The 18,841-nt window shown below is 35.1% G+C and overlaps 1 protein-coding gene across 7 annotated transcripts in view; it reads right to left on the minus strand.

Annotated features, from left to right (window-relative positions):
- The window catches only part of CCSER2 (coiled-coil serine rich protein 2), a 176,123-nt gene that overhangs the window by 62,948 nt on the left and 94,334 nt on the right, over positions 1–18,841 (minus strand). For all 7 annotated transcript variants that reach the window (XM_055325312.1, XM_055325313.1, XM_055325314.1 and 4 more), the window contains 2 exons: positions 18,645–18,807; positions 6,953–7,148 (listed from right to left, as the gene is read on the minus strand). In XM_055325312.1, the coding sequence (XP_055181287.1) occupies positions 6,953–7,148; positions 18,645–18,807 (359 nt within the window). The remainder of the gene's footprint in view (positions 1–6,952; positions 7,149–18,644; positions 18,808–18,841) is intronic.

Here is an 18,841-nt window from a genome sequence, read left to right on the forward strand (position 1 = left end):
CTGTTTTATAACATTTCTTTAGTCAACAATCTCTATCTTGCCATTTCAGAAAATTTTTACCTCATCTAAGACATAAGCCATATTCAAAACTTCCCTCAATGGGCCAAAAATGTCTGCCATAGTTGATCTGTCAAACAAATATCAATTTAGAATCTCACATTACATCTAGTTGTCCCTTAAATTTCTTTCAGTGTAGCACTTTCACCTCCCCGCACCAACTTTTTGGACACTAATAAGCTAAAAAGAATATTACTATTTTTCCTACAGAATTTCCAAATGTGAATTTGTTTGGCTCCTTCCTCTCTTTTTCTTGTATAAAAAGGAAGTTGTTAAGCAATGGCTTGAGGAATTAAAATTAAATGGTTTTGCTAGAATATAGTATGCACAATTACATGTATCACATGAGCAGATACATACTCTCAGGATAACTCAACTCAATAATGGGAAAACCATCTCAGGATTGGGGTGATGACAGTTTGATTTCTTCAGTGAACAAGTATATTTTTCTCTTGTAACTACAAATAATTTATATGATGTTATTTTGACACACTAACTGACTAGGAACCCACTGCCCATTTATCTAACATTTATAACAACAACTAATAATATTGGCATAAAGCAGAAATTTCTTTAGGGTTTGTAAAATAATGTTTCTCTAATTTTATCACACTTTCTACATTTATTTGCTGGCATTCTTCAGCAAACTTCCACCCTATTTCATTAAGGATTTAGTTACTGAAATACAGATCCCAATATAAATGCAGTATAAATGCTTAATTATTCTTAATAATAAACATTTTTACAGTAAGAAGTTGTATTAATAGTTACCTCAAAGTGTATCAGGTAAGCACTGCTTTTTCTGGCTTTCTCTTTATTATCTTATATACGCATGGGTTTTCCCATAGTCATTATGACAAATGTAGTTCATGCTCTCAAGAACCTATAACTATATTCATACTATCTCCCCCAAATTCTGCACCTAACAAATTCAGCTTACAGTTTCACATCTCCATAATGCCATAGAGTGAATTTTTTCATCTCCATTCCCAGAGCAATTTTTCTATTTCATATACTACGTAAAGATACCTCTAGTGTAATACTTGATTGCATATCTTTTTCATTCCCTGGACTTCTCTTTCACAAGTAAGGATAGTAACTTTCACCAGTGTGATTTACAGTTTGATTTGCAGATCATTTCTGGTACAAACTATATTCTGTCTGTGATACGCAAAAAAGCTTGCACCAAACTATAAATCAACTAGTCACTAAACACAGTTTAAGTTTTGGGTTTTTTCTTTGATAGCAAGAATTTCTATAAGAAGGATGAAATGTGTTTTCTATTCTGGCAAGAGCTACTTTAACTCTCCATGGACTAATAACAAACACTTGTATGAGCTACTCTGAATAGCACTGTCCAATCATCAATTTACCCTTAACTGCCAGGAACACAAAAGGAATATAAACAATTGTTTGTAGAAAAAGGCGGCAGCAAGAAGGAGTAAGGACCATGGGCATGTCACAATATCCTAAGGTGAAGAATAAGTCACTATCTATATCTTTCTATAACCAAAAAAGTTGTATAGTACCTAGTAGGCATGTTTGGATTTTGGAGGTAACATATTCCTTGTTTGGATGTGTTATTCTGGCCCATTTACCAAGTGACCCAAATAGCTGCTAGTTTTGAGTAGGACCCAGGAGGTTCTACAACAGGTCCAGGCTGCTGTGCAAGCTGCTCTGCTCCATGGATCGTATGGTATGGAAGTTTCAGTGACAGATAGGGATACCATTTGGAGACTACAGCAGGCCCTTGAAAGATGAGTCTCAGTGCAGGCCCTTACGATTTTGGAGCAAAGCCCTGCCATCCTCTGCAGATAACTACAGTCCTTTGGAGATACAGCTTTTGGCCTGTTACTGTGTCTTAGTAGTGACTGAATGCTTAATCTTGAGCCACCAAGTTACCATGCTACCTGAGCTGCCCATCATGAACAGGGTATTTATTATCTGACACACAAAGTCATAAAGTTGTGGGTGCACAGAAACATTCCATCATCAATCAGAAGTGGTATAAATTTGATTGGGCCTAAATAGGCCCTAAGGATACAAATAACTTACATGAAAGAAGTGGCTCAAATGCCCATTGTCCCCACTCCTGCTACACCGCCTTCTCTCTCCCAAACTACACTATGGCTTCATGGGGAGTTTCCTAGAATCAGCTGACAGAGGAAGAGAAGACTCAGGTCTGATTTAACAGATGGTTCCATACAATATGCAGACAACATCTCAAAGTGTTCAGTGCAACACTACAGCTCCTTTCTGGTACATCCCAGAAGGATAGCACTGAAGGGAAATCTTTCCAGTAGACAGAATTTCAAGCACTGCATGTGGTTGTTCACTCTGCTTAGAAGGAGAAATGTCCAGAAATGCAATTATATACCAATATACAGGCCATGGTCAGGGACTTAGAAGAAACATGACTGAAAAACTGGAGACAAGGAATGGGGAAGAAGTATATATGGATTGAACTCTGGGCAAAAAATAGCAAGATATTTATGTCTCATGCGAATGCTCACCAATGGGTGACCTCAGCAAAAGAGGATTTAAAGAATTAAGTGGATACTCTGATTCATTCCATGGATACCAGTCAGCCTCTTTCCCCAGCCACTTCTGTCATCCTCCATCAGGCTCATGAAAAAAATGGCAATGATGGCAGAGATGGAGGTTATGCACAGAGTCAGCAACATGGCCACCTTGGCTATGGTCACTGCTTCGTGCTTAACTCGCCAGCAGCAGAGATCAATATTGAGTCCTTCATATGGCACCACTCCTTCAATGATCAACCAGCTACCTGGTGGCAGGTAGATTGCACTAGGCTACTTCCATCATGAAAAGGACAACGTTTTGTCTTTACTGGAATTGACACTAGATATGGATTTGCTTCTCTGCTTACAATGCTTCTATCAAAACTACCATCCATGGACTTAAAGAATGCCTCCCCTATGTGGGTGGGCCTCATCCAACCCACTGAAGGGCTGAATAGAAAAAAAGGTGGAGTAGAGGAAAATTCACTCTCTGTCTGACTGCCTTTGAGCAGTCTTCTGCTGCCTTTGTATTCAGACTCATTCCACAACTTAACTGTTGGTTCTCCTGGTTCTCAGGCCTTCAGACTCAGACTAGAACTATATACCACCAGTTCTAGGTTTCTAGCTTGTCAACTGCCGATCTTGGGATTTCTCAACCACCATAATCACATGAGCCAATTCCTTAAAATAAATCTCATCTCCTCTCTCCTCTTCTCTCTCTCTCTCTCGGTTCTTTTTCTTTGGAGAACCCAGACTAATTTCAAAGGCAATTCCTTCAAACAAGTAATAGACACTCAGGGGTAATCTAGAAAATGCAAAGGTGGTTTCCTATTTGTTTTTATCAAGCAAGGCCTCTTGATCAGGTCCTGGTGATTAAGAAAATAAAGACAGCAATGAGAGGACACTGGATTAAGGAATAACCAGCAACTAAGGCAGGTAAGGCAATTACAAAACTGTTGGAATAAAATCAATCTAACATACATTTACTGAGTAGTAGGTAATAGGACTTTTACATATTTATATGTAAAGTTCTCAGGAGCTCTATAAAATTCTGTTGTTTCCACTTAAGAATTAGGCTACAGAAATCATTTTTATGCTATTTATATTTTCATTAATAGTTTCTTTTTAGTTTCCTTTCTATAAATTTAATTAAATCTTTTTTAAAGATTTAAAAAAAACTTATTTGAGGGAGAGAGCACACACAAGTGGGGGGAGGGACACAGAGAGAGGGAGAATCACACTCTCCACTGAGCACAGAGCCTGACTGGGGAGGAAGGGGTGTTTTATGATGGGAATTAACTGGAAGTCAGCATAAGGCAAGAACCAACTTCCAGTATTCTATCTCTACTCCAAGCAAAAAAAAAAAAAATAAAATAAAATAAAAAAAAATCAGGTTGCCTTTCTGGAGAAAACAGAACTAAGAAGGAAAAATCCTCTGCTCACTAGATACTGAGGGTCTCCCAATATCCATCCAGTAATACAAAATCAAGCCAGCCGGCTGACCAGCCCAGCCCACGTACAAAGAGTCCTGAATCAATTTTTTGGTTCCTCACTTTTAAATATTAATAAACAGATAATCATTAGATATTTGAGGAAAGATTCCAAAAGAAACCAAAATAAACACAAAGAACAAAATGACTACTTAGAAAAGAGATGTAATTCAAGGAACCTGAGAAATCTTAACAAAACCTAACAGAAAACACTCAATATAGTTACTGACAAAACAAAAATTAAATTATATACATAAGGAATGGAATATAATAAAGAATTTTTGGAAACTGAGGATACAATTGCCAAGATAAGAAATTCAACAGAAATGGAGAGCTGGAAAATGATATTGAAGAACTATACCAGAAAAGATAATCAAATCCAAAGGAAAGTATGAAAGAAAAAGATATAAGACTAAGAATCAATTCAGAAGTCCTAGTTAGCAATTAATAAGAATTCCAGAAAGATACAGAGAAAATGGGGTAAAAAAAAAATCATAGAAATAAGAAAATTTCACACTATATGAATCTCTAAAGAGTATGCTAAATTACTCATATATTAAGAGGGAAATATACAAACAACTAAAACAAAACTCAAATCTCAGGACATCATTGTGAAATTACATAATGCCAGAAATAAAAGATTAAAGTGCCAGAAAAAAAAAAAAAGATTACAAATCCCTCAGATAGATAACATAAACAGGCAACATAAAATGTAAAATGGATCAGAATGTAGACCCTTCCCAGCGGATAACCTGAATCCTAGAAAAGTAATGATTTCTAAGGGAAAATTCATTTCTACCCCTGCCAAACCATTAATATCAAATATTAGAGTAGACAAAAGAAATTTTCCATAAGGCAGTAACTAAAAAAAAAAAAATTTACCATCCATTTGCCCACTCTTAGAAAGTAAAGATATACTCTCGCAAAATGAGGGAGTAAACAAACAAAAAAGAAGGTATACAAAAAACAGTGAACCCAATCCCAGAATTAGGACAAAAGGAAGGCCCTACATGATAGCTCCAGAGAAATCTTCAGATGGTTATCTGTTCAGACTAGAATGGTTGGCTGACATGGAGAGAAGGACAAAAATACTGGATTTTTATTAAGTCTCTGAATACTATGTGAATTTTTAAAAACTATATCACACTGAATTTCTTTAAATTTAGTAATACTGAATAGGGAAAAAATAGAGGTAGTTATATGAAACCTTAGACTCATTCAGCTTTTAATTTCTATTACCATTTTGGGAAATTTCAAAGGTGCCCTAAAAAAATTCTGCAACTTTTCTTCTCATAATTTTTTCACTGCATAAACAAAAAGTAAAGTTAACTTGACCAGTGTTTACTGTAAAACTTCGGAGGTCATACAATGACAGAAAAGAGCTATTAAGAGAGTTACAGTTTTTCTTAAAAAAGTTTTCTATTTTTATGGTGGTTATCACTGGTTATCAATTCATGTATTTCTCTCCTGAATCATGCTACTTTTCCCATTACGCCTGGTCTGATTAGCTGGTATTTATCATGCTTCATGCTTCAGGGCAATAAACCCAGACACAAAAGAGGCTATGTGGTATATACAATGACTGATTCAAAGTAGATACCTAACATATTTTAGCCATTCCCCACACCTTCTGCTATATCTTCCTTTGACTCTGAAGCTTCTGATGAGAAAAATCTCCCCAGACTAATGAGCAGAGAAACACTATAAACCAGTCTATCTCCTAGTTACAGTTAAAATTCTATGCTCTATGTCTAGATATTTCAATCATAAAATCTCTTTCTGCCTCTAGAGAAGTCCAAGAATCTCAGACCTGAAAAAGATCTTCCCCTTTCTTGCTCCCAGCTAGCATTTAGAAAGGTTTCTTTTCAAAAAGTAATCCAACATCCATAAAGAATGGAGAAGACCAGTCCAAAAAATCCATAATCAAGTATCTATAAAACAATTTACATGACTTTAACAGGATACTTATACTAAACATCATTACTATTACTAACACAGGGGCTGTATTTCACTTCGGTTAGCCTTAACTGAGCATATATCAAGAGTTTAGTTTTGATGGACACCAGAAATTATAAGAATTGGTCCCTGCTCCTAAGAAGCTGTAACATACAAGCCTGACAAAGGTAATCCAGAAAGTAAGTTCAGCAGAAAAGCTAGACTGTTCTTCCTCAACCATAATTTTAAGCAAAATGTGGCTAGTCTACAACAAATAAAAATAGGTTTAAAACTAACCAAACATAATCATGATTTTAAATTAGTGTTTTATTCCTTAGTTTTCTGCTATGTATCTGACCTATATTCGGAAAAAAAATGTACTATTGAATGAGAAACCAGGTTCTACCATCAGCTCACCCTGTATCTTTGGACAAGTCCTATCACTGCTATGAGTCTAGATTTTCTCAAGTGAAAAATGAAAAGACTGAGGAAGACTAAACTTGAAGGTTTCAAATAAAAGTTAAATTATATGACTATGATTATATAAGTAAAAACTGCTGTTTATTTCCTACTCAGCTGAAATTATAGTAGCAGCCACTGATGACTAACTGCCTGAATACTATACTTCAGGTATTAGATCTCTAAATTTACAAATACTATTTCTAATTCTGTCAACAACCTTATAATGTAGGTACTATAAAAATAAAAAAAGAATATAGGAGAAAAATTGGGTTACTAAAAAATATCACACATTTCATAAATGTTGGAGATTGTACTGAAAGCATTATGCAAAATCCCATTTTGTTTTCTCCCACCAAAGTTATATACTATTTACATGCATTATTTCTACAGAAATTTGAAGACATTAGAAACCCAATTAAAAAAAAGTAAAGTCAATCCATTTTGCAATTCAAAATATTAGAGCTAAAAATGTTCATATATACTCACCTGATGCAACAGACGTTTCAGTTTGAGTAACTGAGTTTTTACAGCAGTACAATCTTGGACCATGTGCCGGAGTGTCATCTCATCCAGTATCACTGTATTTTCAGGTACATCTATAAACATCTTCTGAGCCTGGAAAAAGGGGGTCCCTCCATAGCTTTCAAAATGACCCAAAGGAGATTCTCTATAGGGAGAGCCTCTAGAAGGGCAGAGGAAAAAGTTGGGAGGGAAAAGATATACAATATAATTTCAGAAAGAAATAGGGTAATGAAATTATTGCAGAGATTATTACAAATCATTTATCATTATCACATAGCCTTTGATTTTGCTTATTTCAGACACTCAATTTGTTTCTACCAAAATTTCTAATCAGTTCTAGTTCTCATTAACACAATTATCTTCTGTACTCCTCCCCCTTCTTGTGTATTTTACACATTGATGAATAAACCTTATTCCTTAGAGAAACAAAAAACTCTAGGGACAGGCCTTGCCTAAAAAAATATTATATTTATTTTCCTTGTTTGAATAGATCATCTGCTCTTTAGCTTTTGACTTTAATTGGCCAAGCTATACACGGCATGATAAAAAAAAAAAGACAGCAATAATAAGTTAGCAAGGCAGTAAAACAAAAATATGGACTCATCTGGCATATAAAGAGAAGTTTTCAGAGAAAAAAGTTGACATACTTTGGAAGGTTTTCTTGGACAGGAAAGAACCTGGAATGAACTATAAAAGCATCAGGTTTGAATATGATGGAATGAAAAGCGAAGGCTTTCTGGAAAAAGAAAATGAAAAGCAATGGTACAAAGTGCAAGGCATGTTTTCCAGGGACAAGGAGACTCTTTAAATATGGCTTATGAGGCCACAGATAGCTTGAATCCAATTTATTCTTTAACTTCATCCTTCAACACATCTGCCTCCCTCAAACGGACTTCTTAATCCACAGCCAATTACCTGAAGCACACTACAATCTCCCTCATCTCCAAACCTATGTCAATCTCTCTGTACTCCTGGCCAGGCTGCCCAGCCTGCCCTCCACTGCACACTTGATCTGGAGAAGATAACTCCTCTTCATCTTAAATTAGTTGGCATTTCCTCAGGAAAAGCTTCCCTAATCCCCCAAAGCAGGGCTTGGTACTTCCACAGGTGTCCTTCACAGACCCTTCTAGTATGCCCCACCATAGTACCTAACATAGTATACTGTATTCATTTGCAATCTGTGCTAAATTATAAACTTCATGAAGACACAGACCATGTATTCTTTTCCTCTGTATCAGAGACCAGGTAGCTTTTTACTTGTTATTTATCTCTGTTATTGCTTTCACTGAATGATTAAGGAACATGGATTTTAAGCACTATGTTGTTTCTTTTCAAGCTTCCATTGCTGAAATTCTAAAGTTCTTTAGCTGTGACATAAAAAGTACTACTTTAAAATTATAATCTAGAAGCAGTCACATTAAAAAGTCCCAGTTAATAATCAAATTAAACTTTACTTTCTATGTAATCAAGTGAATAAAATAAAGATTAGAGAGGGAAGAGACTGAAGGAGACTGGTCAGCAATCTAAATATGAGAATCAGGTACAGAATAAGGCTTATTTTAGGTTGACTAAATATCAACCACATGCAAGGAACTAATGAATTAAAAACTTTCAAAGGAAGAGTCACAAATCTTTATCACAAATAATACAGGATCAAAGATTTGGTATCTAGAAAACCACAATGGTATAAAAGAGGCAGCTCTTGCCTAAGATTAAGGTTTAAATCCTGACTAGACAGTAACTAGCTACTGAAAATACTTAATGCCTTTGTGCCATAGTTTCTTTAACTCTCACTGTTTTCCAGTGCACACCAAATAAAGTTCATCCACCTTAGGTTGCATTTCAAACACTTCTACCATGAGACCTAAAATGAAACTTACATGTTCTCAGCATACTAAAATGTTACTTTCTCTAAAAGCCCTTGCTGATTCCCTCAACTAGATAAAATTAGCACTTTAGGATCCTTAATTTATTTAGTACAAATTAAAGAAATCTATATACCTATCACACTTCTAATTAGATCACAAGCCCTCTGAAAGCAGAGCCATTATATTGCCTGCACAGAAACCTGAGTTCAAATCTCAGCTCTGTCACTTACTAGCTAGTAACTGGACAAGCTACTTTATATATCCTTCATTTTCTTGATCTCTATTATGATGATTATAAGAGTACTTACACCTCATTAGGTTGATATAAGCCTAAAATGAGGTAATATATGTTAAAGTGCGTGGAACAGTGCCTGATATATAGATGTTAAATAAAAACTAATTGCTATTGTATTATTATTATTACTATAAATAATTTCCAACTTCTTTATATTGAAAAAATTTTCTAATATAAATGTCAAAAAAACACTATTATGCCATATAACCTTCACTTATATTCCCAAATTGGTAAATTTTACATGATTTGTTTATACTTGAGTGTTTGGTGTAAAACCATCTGACAATACATTGTAAATAACATAACACCTTACTGAACTTTGCTGGATAAAATTAAGATAACTGAGAAGATCAAGAGGCAAAAGAAGACAAAGATGGAACAGAAAGCAAATAGGTAACGGGTTATTTTCAGGAAATAAGAGGACACTATTAAAAACAGGAAAGGAAAAAAATAGGATAGAAAGATAATGAAGATTTTGAGATTCCACATTCTGAATGGATGAATTTGAATCTGAACTTTTGAATCTGAACATATGAAACGAAACACACATTTGAATCTGAACATTTGAAACAGAATGAGAGGTAAAATCACTTTGCAAGAGTGCAAGCACAAACCCAGGGATGAATACATAAAGAAAGTAAAGAAAAATAAACATGAGACAATAGAGGAATTATTGGACACAATACTCATATTAAGTTGACAGGCATTAATCTGTATTTGTATACAGATTTTAACAATTGTGGATTTCTGGTAGAGAACTTAGACGGTGAATGCAACAGAAGACTGCATGCTGTTTTAGGCAATACACTGGATGGTTAGCAGCGTGTTAGCAAAGGCAGATTCTATGTAGCTGACCATAGGCTAGGTAGGCTACTGAATACTGAACCAATACAGGTATGGTTAAGGCAAAAATGAGTTCAATAGTTACAGAAGCATGAGAAAGAAATGTCCACCATTACCAATATTATTTAATATTGTTGTAAGTATAGCCAATAAAATCACCCCCCCCAAAATGGGATCAGAATAACTTAAAAAAAAAGTGAATCTCTAAGAGATAAGCATTTTTTAAAACCCATTTAAATTGAATCCATACATTAGCAGCACCTGATATTCAATCCACACACCTAATAATCACATCACTGCATAATCCTTATTGCAGTTTTATTTTTTTATTTTTTATTTTATTTTATTATTTTATTTATTCATGAGAGACACAGTGATGAGGCAGATACACAGGCAGAGGGAGAAGCAGGTTCCATGCAGGGAGCCTGACATGGGACTCGATCAGGTCACGACCTGAGCTGGAGGCAGGCACCAAACCACTGTACCACCCAGGCGTCCCTCCTTATTGCAGTTTTAAAGGAATCTCCCCAAATTATGTGGCCATACCCATATACTTATATCCTTCACTTCTATTCAAACTTCTTGATTACTAAAATGTGTGATTCTGTGCTAATCTGAAGGCTTGTGACCCACACATTAGACTAGTAGGTAGAGATGTGCGTGTGTAAAAGACAAGGAGAAAGAGAATTTTTCTTCTTTATTTCCTAATCTGAGTCACATTTTGACTTCACAAAACCATTAATGTTTCTTTTCTCATCTTTAATAAAAATTGTATATTAAAAATAAATATATTATGTTTATATTCATGGTTCTTATATTTTTTCAATGTTAGATTCAACACAATCTCAATCAAAATCCCACCAAATTATTTTGTGAATATCAGCAAAGTGATTTTAAAGTCTACACGCACAGGAAGAAGAGCCAGAATAACCAATACCAAAGAAAAAGAGAGAATACTGACACTATCTGATTTCCACTTACTACATGAAGTGACAGTAATCGAGACTGTGGTACTGATGAAAAAATAGATCCGCGGAACAAAAAAAGAGAATCCAAAATGTATTCACACATATAATCAAATGATCTTTGACAAAAGAACAAAGTCATTTCAAAGGAGACAGGATAACAGAAATACCATATTAACTTAATAATTCCTCTACTGAGTATTTACCCAAGAAAACAAAAACACTGATTTGAAAAGATATATGCATGCTTATGTTTACTGCAGTATTTATAACAGCCACAATATGGAAGCAACCTAAGTGTCCACTGACAGGTGAATGAAGATGATGTAGTGTGTGTGTTTGTGTGTGTGTGTGTGCACACGCATATGTATGCACACAATGGAATATTACTCAGCTATTAAAAAAGAAAAGAAAAGATCTTGCCATTTGCAACATGAATGGACCTACATGGTATGCTAGGTGAAATATGTCAAACAAAGAAAGAAACAAACTTTTAAATACAGTAAACAAATTGATGGTTGCTAGAGGGGATGGGGTGTGTGTGAAATGAACAAAGGGTATTAAGGGAACAAATTTCCAGTTATAAAATGAATAAGTCACAGAGATTAGTCACAGCACAAAGAATACTATTAGTCATATTGTAATAATGTTGTTTTGGTGACAGATGGTAACTATCATGGTGAGTACTGAGTATAGAACTGCTGAATCAGTATGTTGTACACCTGAAATGAATATAACATTGTATATTAATTATACTTCAATAAAGAGATAAGAAAACCTAGGAAAAGATAAAAATAAAAAACAAAAAAGACTAATCTTCTCAAAAAGTGGTAACAGAAAAACTAGAATTCATATGCAAAAAAAGGAAAAATGACCTTTCACACAGTTCACAAAAATTAACTCAACATGTATCAAAGATCTAAATGGAAAATGTAAAACTACAAGATAACAAGGAAGAAAATCCAGGTGACACTGTGATGGGCAATAACTTTTTAGATACAATAGAAAAAGTACAATCCATGAAAGAAAAAATTTAAAAATCTGCCTAAAATTTAAAACACCTGCTCTTTAAAAAAAATTCATTAGGAGATTTGAAAAGGCAAGTCACAGACTGGGAGAAAATATTTGTAAAATGTCTGATAAGGGATTGGTATCTAAAATATACAGAGAACTCTTAAAATTCAACAAGAAAACAAATTTGAAAAGGAGCAAAAGTTCTACAAAGACATCTCACTAAAGAATGGCAAATGGCAAAGAAGCATATGAAAAAAATGTCCAACATTATATATCCTTAGGGAACTGCAAATTAAGACAATGAGATATCACTACGGCTCCTATTAGAATGGTTAAAATCCAAAACACAACACCAAATGCTGGTGAAGATGTGTAACAACAGGAGCTCTTATTCACTGCTGGACAAAATGCAAAATGTACAGCCAATTTGTTAATTTCCTACCAAACTAAACATCTTATTTATATGATCCAGCAACTATACTTCTTGATATTTATCAAAACAAGTTTGAAATTTACATATGTAAATACTTAAAGCAACTTTATTCATAATGGCCAAATTTTGGAAGCAATCAAGATGTGTTTCAGGAGGTGAATGGATAAATGAACTACAGTACAGCCACACAATGTACTTATTTAGTGATAAAAAGAAATGAGGTATCAAGCCATGAAAAGACATGGAGGAAATTTAAATACATAGTGCTGAGTGAAAGAAGTCAATCTGAAAAGACTACACCTACATGGCATTCTGTAAAAGACAAAGCTATGGAGACAGTGAAAAGATCAGTGGTTGCCATTAGTATTGATAGGGGTTGGGGGAGAAGGAAGGGATAATACAAGGACATGGGAGTCTAAGGATGTGAAATTATTCTGTATGAGAGGTAATGGCAGATACAGATCATTATGCATTTGTCAAAGGCTACAGGATGTATACACAGAGCAAACGAACCCTAATGTAAACTATGGATTTTAGTTAATAAGTGTATCAATAGTGACTCATCAATTGTAACAACTAGTGCAAGATGTTGATAATAGGAAAAATTGTATAAAATTGTATAAAAGAGGGAGTATACAAGGAGACTCTGGGTTCTGCTCAGTATTTCTAAACCTAAAACTGCTCTAAGAAATTAAGTCTATTAATTAAAAAAAAAAAATGAGAGTAGGTATTTCTAGAATGGCAGAATAAAGATCTCCAAAAAGCCCATTCTTCCATAAAAGCACTGAAAATACTGGCAAATTTGTCAAAATCAACTTATTCAGTACTATGGAAATCAACCAAATGCTTGCCACAACTAAGGAGCACTTATTAAAAAAGAAGAAGAAAAGGAAAGAAACCCAGTTTAATCGTGGTGAGAACAAGTCTATGGATTTTAATTTATTCTGTTGCCATGCCTATCTCCCCAGCTCTGTGTTAGCTTGAAAAACAAGAGCTTTACAAGCATAATAGCAGTGAAATGCAGCAATCACTAGGGGGAGGGGTAGATGGTAAACTGGGTTTGGAATTCTTTGAAAAGCACCATTTCCAGAAAATAGTTACTATTTGACCTAACTAGCACCTCCCTAGAAAAGGCCCATTCTCAGTTGTTTTATTTGACCTAATTCCAAGGTTTCTCAGTGGGAACAGCCTTATCTCTAGCACATTTGTTGAAAAAAAATAGTGCAATTGCTTAAAATTTCAAGCTGTGTGAGATGGCAATAGCAATAGCAATTGGGGTAAACAAGAAGGTAATCAAAAACCTTAAAAAAGAAAAACAAAACAAACAAAAAAAAACTGAGGAAGGAGATGCCCACAGGAGGCTTTGAAAAGCCCCAACATATTCTTGGACATAGAGGAGTCATACACCTGTACAGAGCTGCACACATGCTGAGGAAATGCCTGAGAAGGCCTTTACCTCTCACCCTTGGCTGACCCTGAGTCTCCGAGCAAGGAGGAAAAGAAGGCTAAGGCAGAGCTGCAAACTGCTTACCAGGTTGCTGAAAGTATCCTTAAACACACACACACACACATAAAGAGCCCCTTGGCAAAGGCTGGGATACTTATTGGTTTAAGGCATTTAAAAACAAAACAAAACAAAACAAAACCTGCTAGTCATTTGCTCAACTCCAAAATATATTAAGAGAAACACATCACAAGCTGTCAAAAGCTAAAGAAAAAGTGAGAATCCTGAATAAATCAAGAAGAATATGACTCATCAAAAGACATGCCCAGTAAGATTAAGAGAGCTGACTTTTCATCAGAAAGCATGGGGGTAGAACAGCCCGGGTGGCTCAGTGGTTTAGCGCCACCTTCAGCCCAGGGCGTGATCCTGGAGACCAGGGATGGAGTCCCACGTTGGGCTCCTGCATGGAGCCTGCTTCTCTCTGTGTGTCTATCATGAATAAATAAATAAAATCTTAAAAAAAAAAAAAAAAAGAAAGCAAGCAAGCATGGGGGACCAAAATGTTAAAAGGAAGATTGTCAACCAAGAATTCTATATCCCACAAAATTAGCCTTCAAAATTAAAGAGAAATTAAAACATCACCATATAAACAAAAACTGAGAGAATGTGTTGCTATCCAACCTTCCCTACAAGATAAACTGTAGTTAGAGACTTTAATACTTCCTCCTCATTAATGGATAGAACGAGGAAAAAGGTCAACAAGGAAATAAAAGACTTGAGCGACACTACAAACTAACAAAACCTAACAGATATCTATAAAACATCTATAGAGATTAATTTAGTAATCAAAAAAACTTCCACAAAGTCCAAGCCTAAATAACTGCGCTGATGAATTCTACAAGGTCTTCCAAAAACAGAAATGAAAGAAACACTTCCCTATTCAATATATATGATCATCATACCAAAAACACATAAAAAGCCATCTCAAGAAAAGAAAATTATAGACTAACACTTATTATGAATATATACACAAAAATCCTCAACACAATACTAGCAAATTGAATGCAGCAACACATAAAAGGATTATATACCATGACCAGTACAATGTATCCAAGAAATGCAAAGGCGGTTCAACAAATGTAAATCAGTCAATGTCATATACCATGTTAAGAGAATAAAGGCAAAAAAAAAAAAAGATTATCTCAATAGTCACAGAAATAGCATTTGACAAACTCCCAACACTCTTTCATGACAAAAACACTCAACAAAATATGAATAGAAGGGAAAATCCTCAATTGAGAATCATGGCATGGGCACTGGAAGCACTCAGGATTGCAGCAAAGCTTAAGATGAGGAGGAAAGGGTAAAGATTTTTGTCAGCATGGGTTAGGGGCCATAAGGAGGATTTGACTCAGCCAAATACCCTACATCTCAAAGGAAAGAGACTAAAGAATACTACAATTAGAAGCAAATAAGGAGTGAAGACAAAGACCTCACCTCTAAACAGTAAGCTACTAGATTGATTGGAAAATAAGAATCCTTCACATAAAAATACTACTGGGGGAATTAGTACATTTAGGAAAGTTAGATTTCAGCTACAATCTGTAGGCAGAGGTCAAGAATGCGATTTTTTTAGGATGTGAGAGAATTCCATATAGCATAGTGGAAGGTATAGAAAAAGAATGAGGTTGGGGAGAGAGAGGAGTGAAAGCTTAGGGCAGATGAAAAGAGAGCATAGTATTATGATTAAAAAAAATATAAAGGAAACTGGTTCTGAACTACCAGTCCTCTGAAATATGAGTAAGACATATTTCTATAATTAAAAAAAAAAAGACAATGATGAGAAGTAAAGGACAGAAAGGGAACTTATACTCAAGAAGTCACAGAATGGGAAAGAGATACTTTTGCATATGTAATGTTAAAAAGGTTCTGGGGTTAGTGCATCCAGATTTTTAAAAATCAAGGCATGGAGAGAAAAGAATAGTTTTAAGGTATACTGGAGAGTAATGCTTGTCTTAAATGGGGTTTCTCTCTGTACCACCCAACCCATAACTAGCTCTAGGGGATCTAGAAGTCCCAAACCCAGATGGCCATCCTAAAGGGCCATCCCCCCCGAAGGGACCAATAAACTGGTTAACCTATAACTATTCATGATGAACCAGTGCCCAATTGTTGAAAAGTTCTCCATTGGGTCAAATGACCAACCCCCAAGAATATGATGCATCTCTCTCTCCTCCCTAAGAATCACCAGTGTGGAAGATCCACAAATCACTAGTCCTGCAAACTACACTGTCTAAAAGGGATCTGTGGTCCTATGTTTTGTGAAATGGCTATATATTCTATCTTTTATTACATTTTGCAAAATAGTAGTACTATATTTACATCTTAAAGGCAATGAAAAGCCCACTATTAAAAAACTCATTTAACATTAATTTGTTTATTCCTATACTATTTGATCAGATAATTGCTCTTCTATACCTATTAACATCCAAGAATATGGTTTTTGGAAAGTGTTCTTTAACTTTTCTGAAGGATGACTCAGTCTCAGCTTTATTATTCCCAGGGACAGAGATTACTACCTCCATCCAGGTAATTCATCCATTTGGGGCAGTCTGATTTATTGTTCCATTTCAGGCTGAAATTTGCTATTCTATCTTAAAATAGAGACTTTTGCTGTTAAGAGTTAAAGATCACATCTATTCAATCCTCCAAATGACCTGGCAATCCAGCTATGAACTCAGTTCACTGAAAATGCCAAAGTACAGATACATGGTTTTGCACATGCTATTTTTTCCATCAAAATACTCATCCTTCTCCTATAGAAACTACTCCTCTGCAATCTCTACAGTCATACTTACCTGTTCAATAGTAACTTCCTTTACATACCAGTACCCTAGACGAACATCAGATGTTGCATGCTTCTGGAATCTATATAAATCACTTTACTAAGGCACCTATCAACACTGTACTGCACTAATACTGCAATATAACTGCCTACATACCTGCGTCTCCCACAGACTCAACATCCAAGAGGTATTTACTATTCAACTGTGGATGGGATGGAAGAGGCAAATCAATCTTCTACATACCCAATAACTGCAATGAAGCCAAGTGAGCTCATGCATTTTTAGCATCCTCAGAACAATGCTCTAAGAAGCCATTACCAATCCACAGTTATCACCTCTCACACTATCTCCAAATTCATCCCAGCTTGAGAATTAAGCACAGAGTTGAACATACAGGTTCTCAATGAATAACTGTTAAATGGATGAATAAATCTTATCATAAGTATAAGCAATGGCTCACATTTTAGTTAGGCTTCTAATTTTTCATAAGTTGGCCTTAAATTTACCTTCTATAAACCAACCATCAAAGATGAGAGAAGCATAATCTTCATTATTTGCAATCACGACTATCTACATCATATTCTTGCCTGATAATAAGAACTCTCCAATGTCCATTCCTTATCAAAATCCCAGCTATAAAAAACAAAAGCCAAAATAATGTCTAGAAAAATATATTCTCCATGTATTCTTCTAGATCTTCTATATTTTATCCTCACACCAAATTATACCAACGTAAGTATCTTTAGTTAAACCTCATTATTTTGTGACCCACTGCAGCACCGCCTTTTCTCACCTAGTGTAGAGATCTTTGTAGCTTGCACTAAAGAACATAAGTAAAAAACAGACTTGAAGAATTTGTCATTATTTCTACTTTGGGAAGCTGAGACCTGTCCACTATATCACAAAGCATCCCCCTTTTAAGAACTCATGCAAAGCAACTTCTTTCAGGTTTCTGTCTCATTAAAGCAAATCAATTCAGGAGAAACACATCCTTTATCTCATGTATAGTATAAATCTTGTAATGGATCAAGATTTGGTCTTTGTTTTTGCTTCAATGAGTCTTAGAGCCAATTTTTTTTTCTCACTTCAAGAACTATATGGGGTTATATATTTCCCTTCTATTGTTTCTTTATCCAATTTTATTATCTGTATTGTACCTATGTCTCAAAATGACCTCAAATCCCCAGTGAAATGAGATGAGGAAGTGAAAAGGAAGAAAATTAATAACTATCACCACTGGGTGCACACTCTAAGCCATATACTGCTCAAGTACTTGTGTCCCTTACCCTTGAACGCTGAGAGAAAGGTATTATTAATTATGTTTTACAGGTGGAAACTGAGGTAGAGAAGGTTTAAATAAATTATTTAAACTCACAAACCTATTTGTGTCAGCCCAGGGTTTGTTCCCAGGTTTGACTGTCTACAGAGCCATATTACACATAAAATCTTATCAAATTAAAGACTATGCAATGCTTCAAAAAGGCAAAGAATTCTAGCATTTAAAGTATCTTCCTCTGTTTCTAATTGTACTTGAGAACTTTTAAATTAACTTTTGAGTTACCTTCTAAGTTTTGATTTATTTATATAAGCAAAAGAAGATAAAAAAAAAAAGACAAATCACTTGGCACTAATTTCATACATCATTTTTAAATAATTAACTTTAACAAATTCAACGTATAATCATTCCCAAATAAGAGCTAGAAAGTCACACCAAAACATGATGCCCAAATAGCAAACATAAATATTTTTAGTTATGATAAAGCTAATGAAAAAAGATTTGGGCCAAAAAGAAAGAATCAGACATATCATCTAATTAGCACCGCATACAACTTGAAGTATTTTTTGGTGCCTCTAAAAACCAGATTAAAAGACAGTATTGTGGGGGCAGGGGAATAGTATGATTCAAAATTAATCAAAAGATAGGAAATGTAATCTAAATTAGACTCACCTGCTCAAGTCACTTTTTCCATGGTGATGATAGTGGTCAGGATGGCTGAGGTGGTAATGCTCCTGTCCACTCCACCTCTGGGGCGGCCTTTTCCAAAATCCTTCCTGAGACTGCCGAACATTTCTGTCTGACCGGTCAAAGCGGTTCATATTGTCACACTCCACTAAACAGATTCAAAAGCAAAACACTATAAACAT

This window comes from Nyctereutes procyonoides, unplaced genomic scaffold, assembly GCF_905146905.1.
Source record: "Nyctereutes procyonoides isolate TBG_1078 unplaced genomic scaffold, NYPRO_anot_genome, whole genome shotgun sequence".
Classification (NCBI taxonomy): domain Eukaryota; kingdom Metazoa; phylum Chordata; class Mammalia; order Carnivora; family Canidae; genus Nyctereutes; species Nyctereutes procyonoides.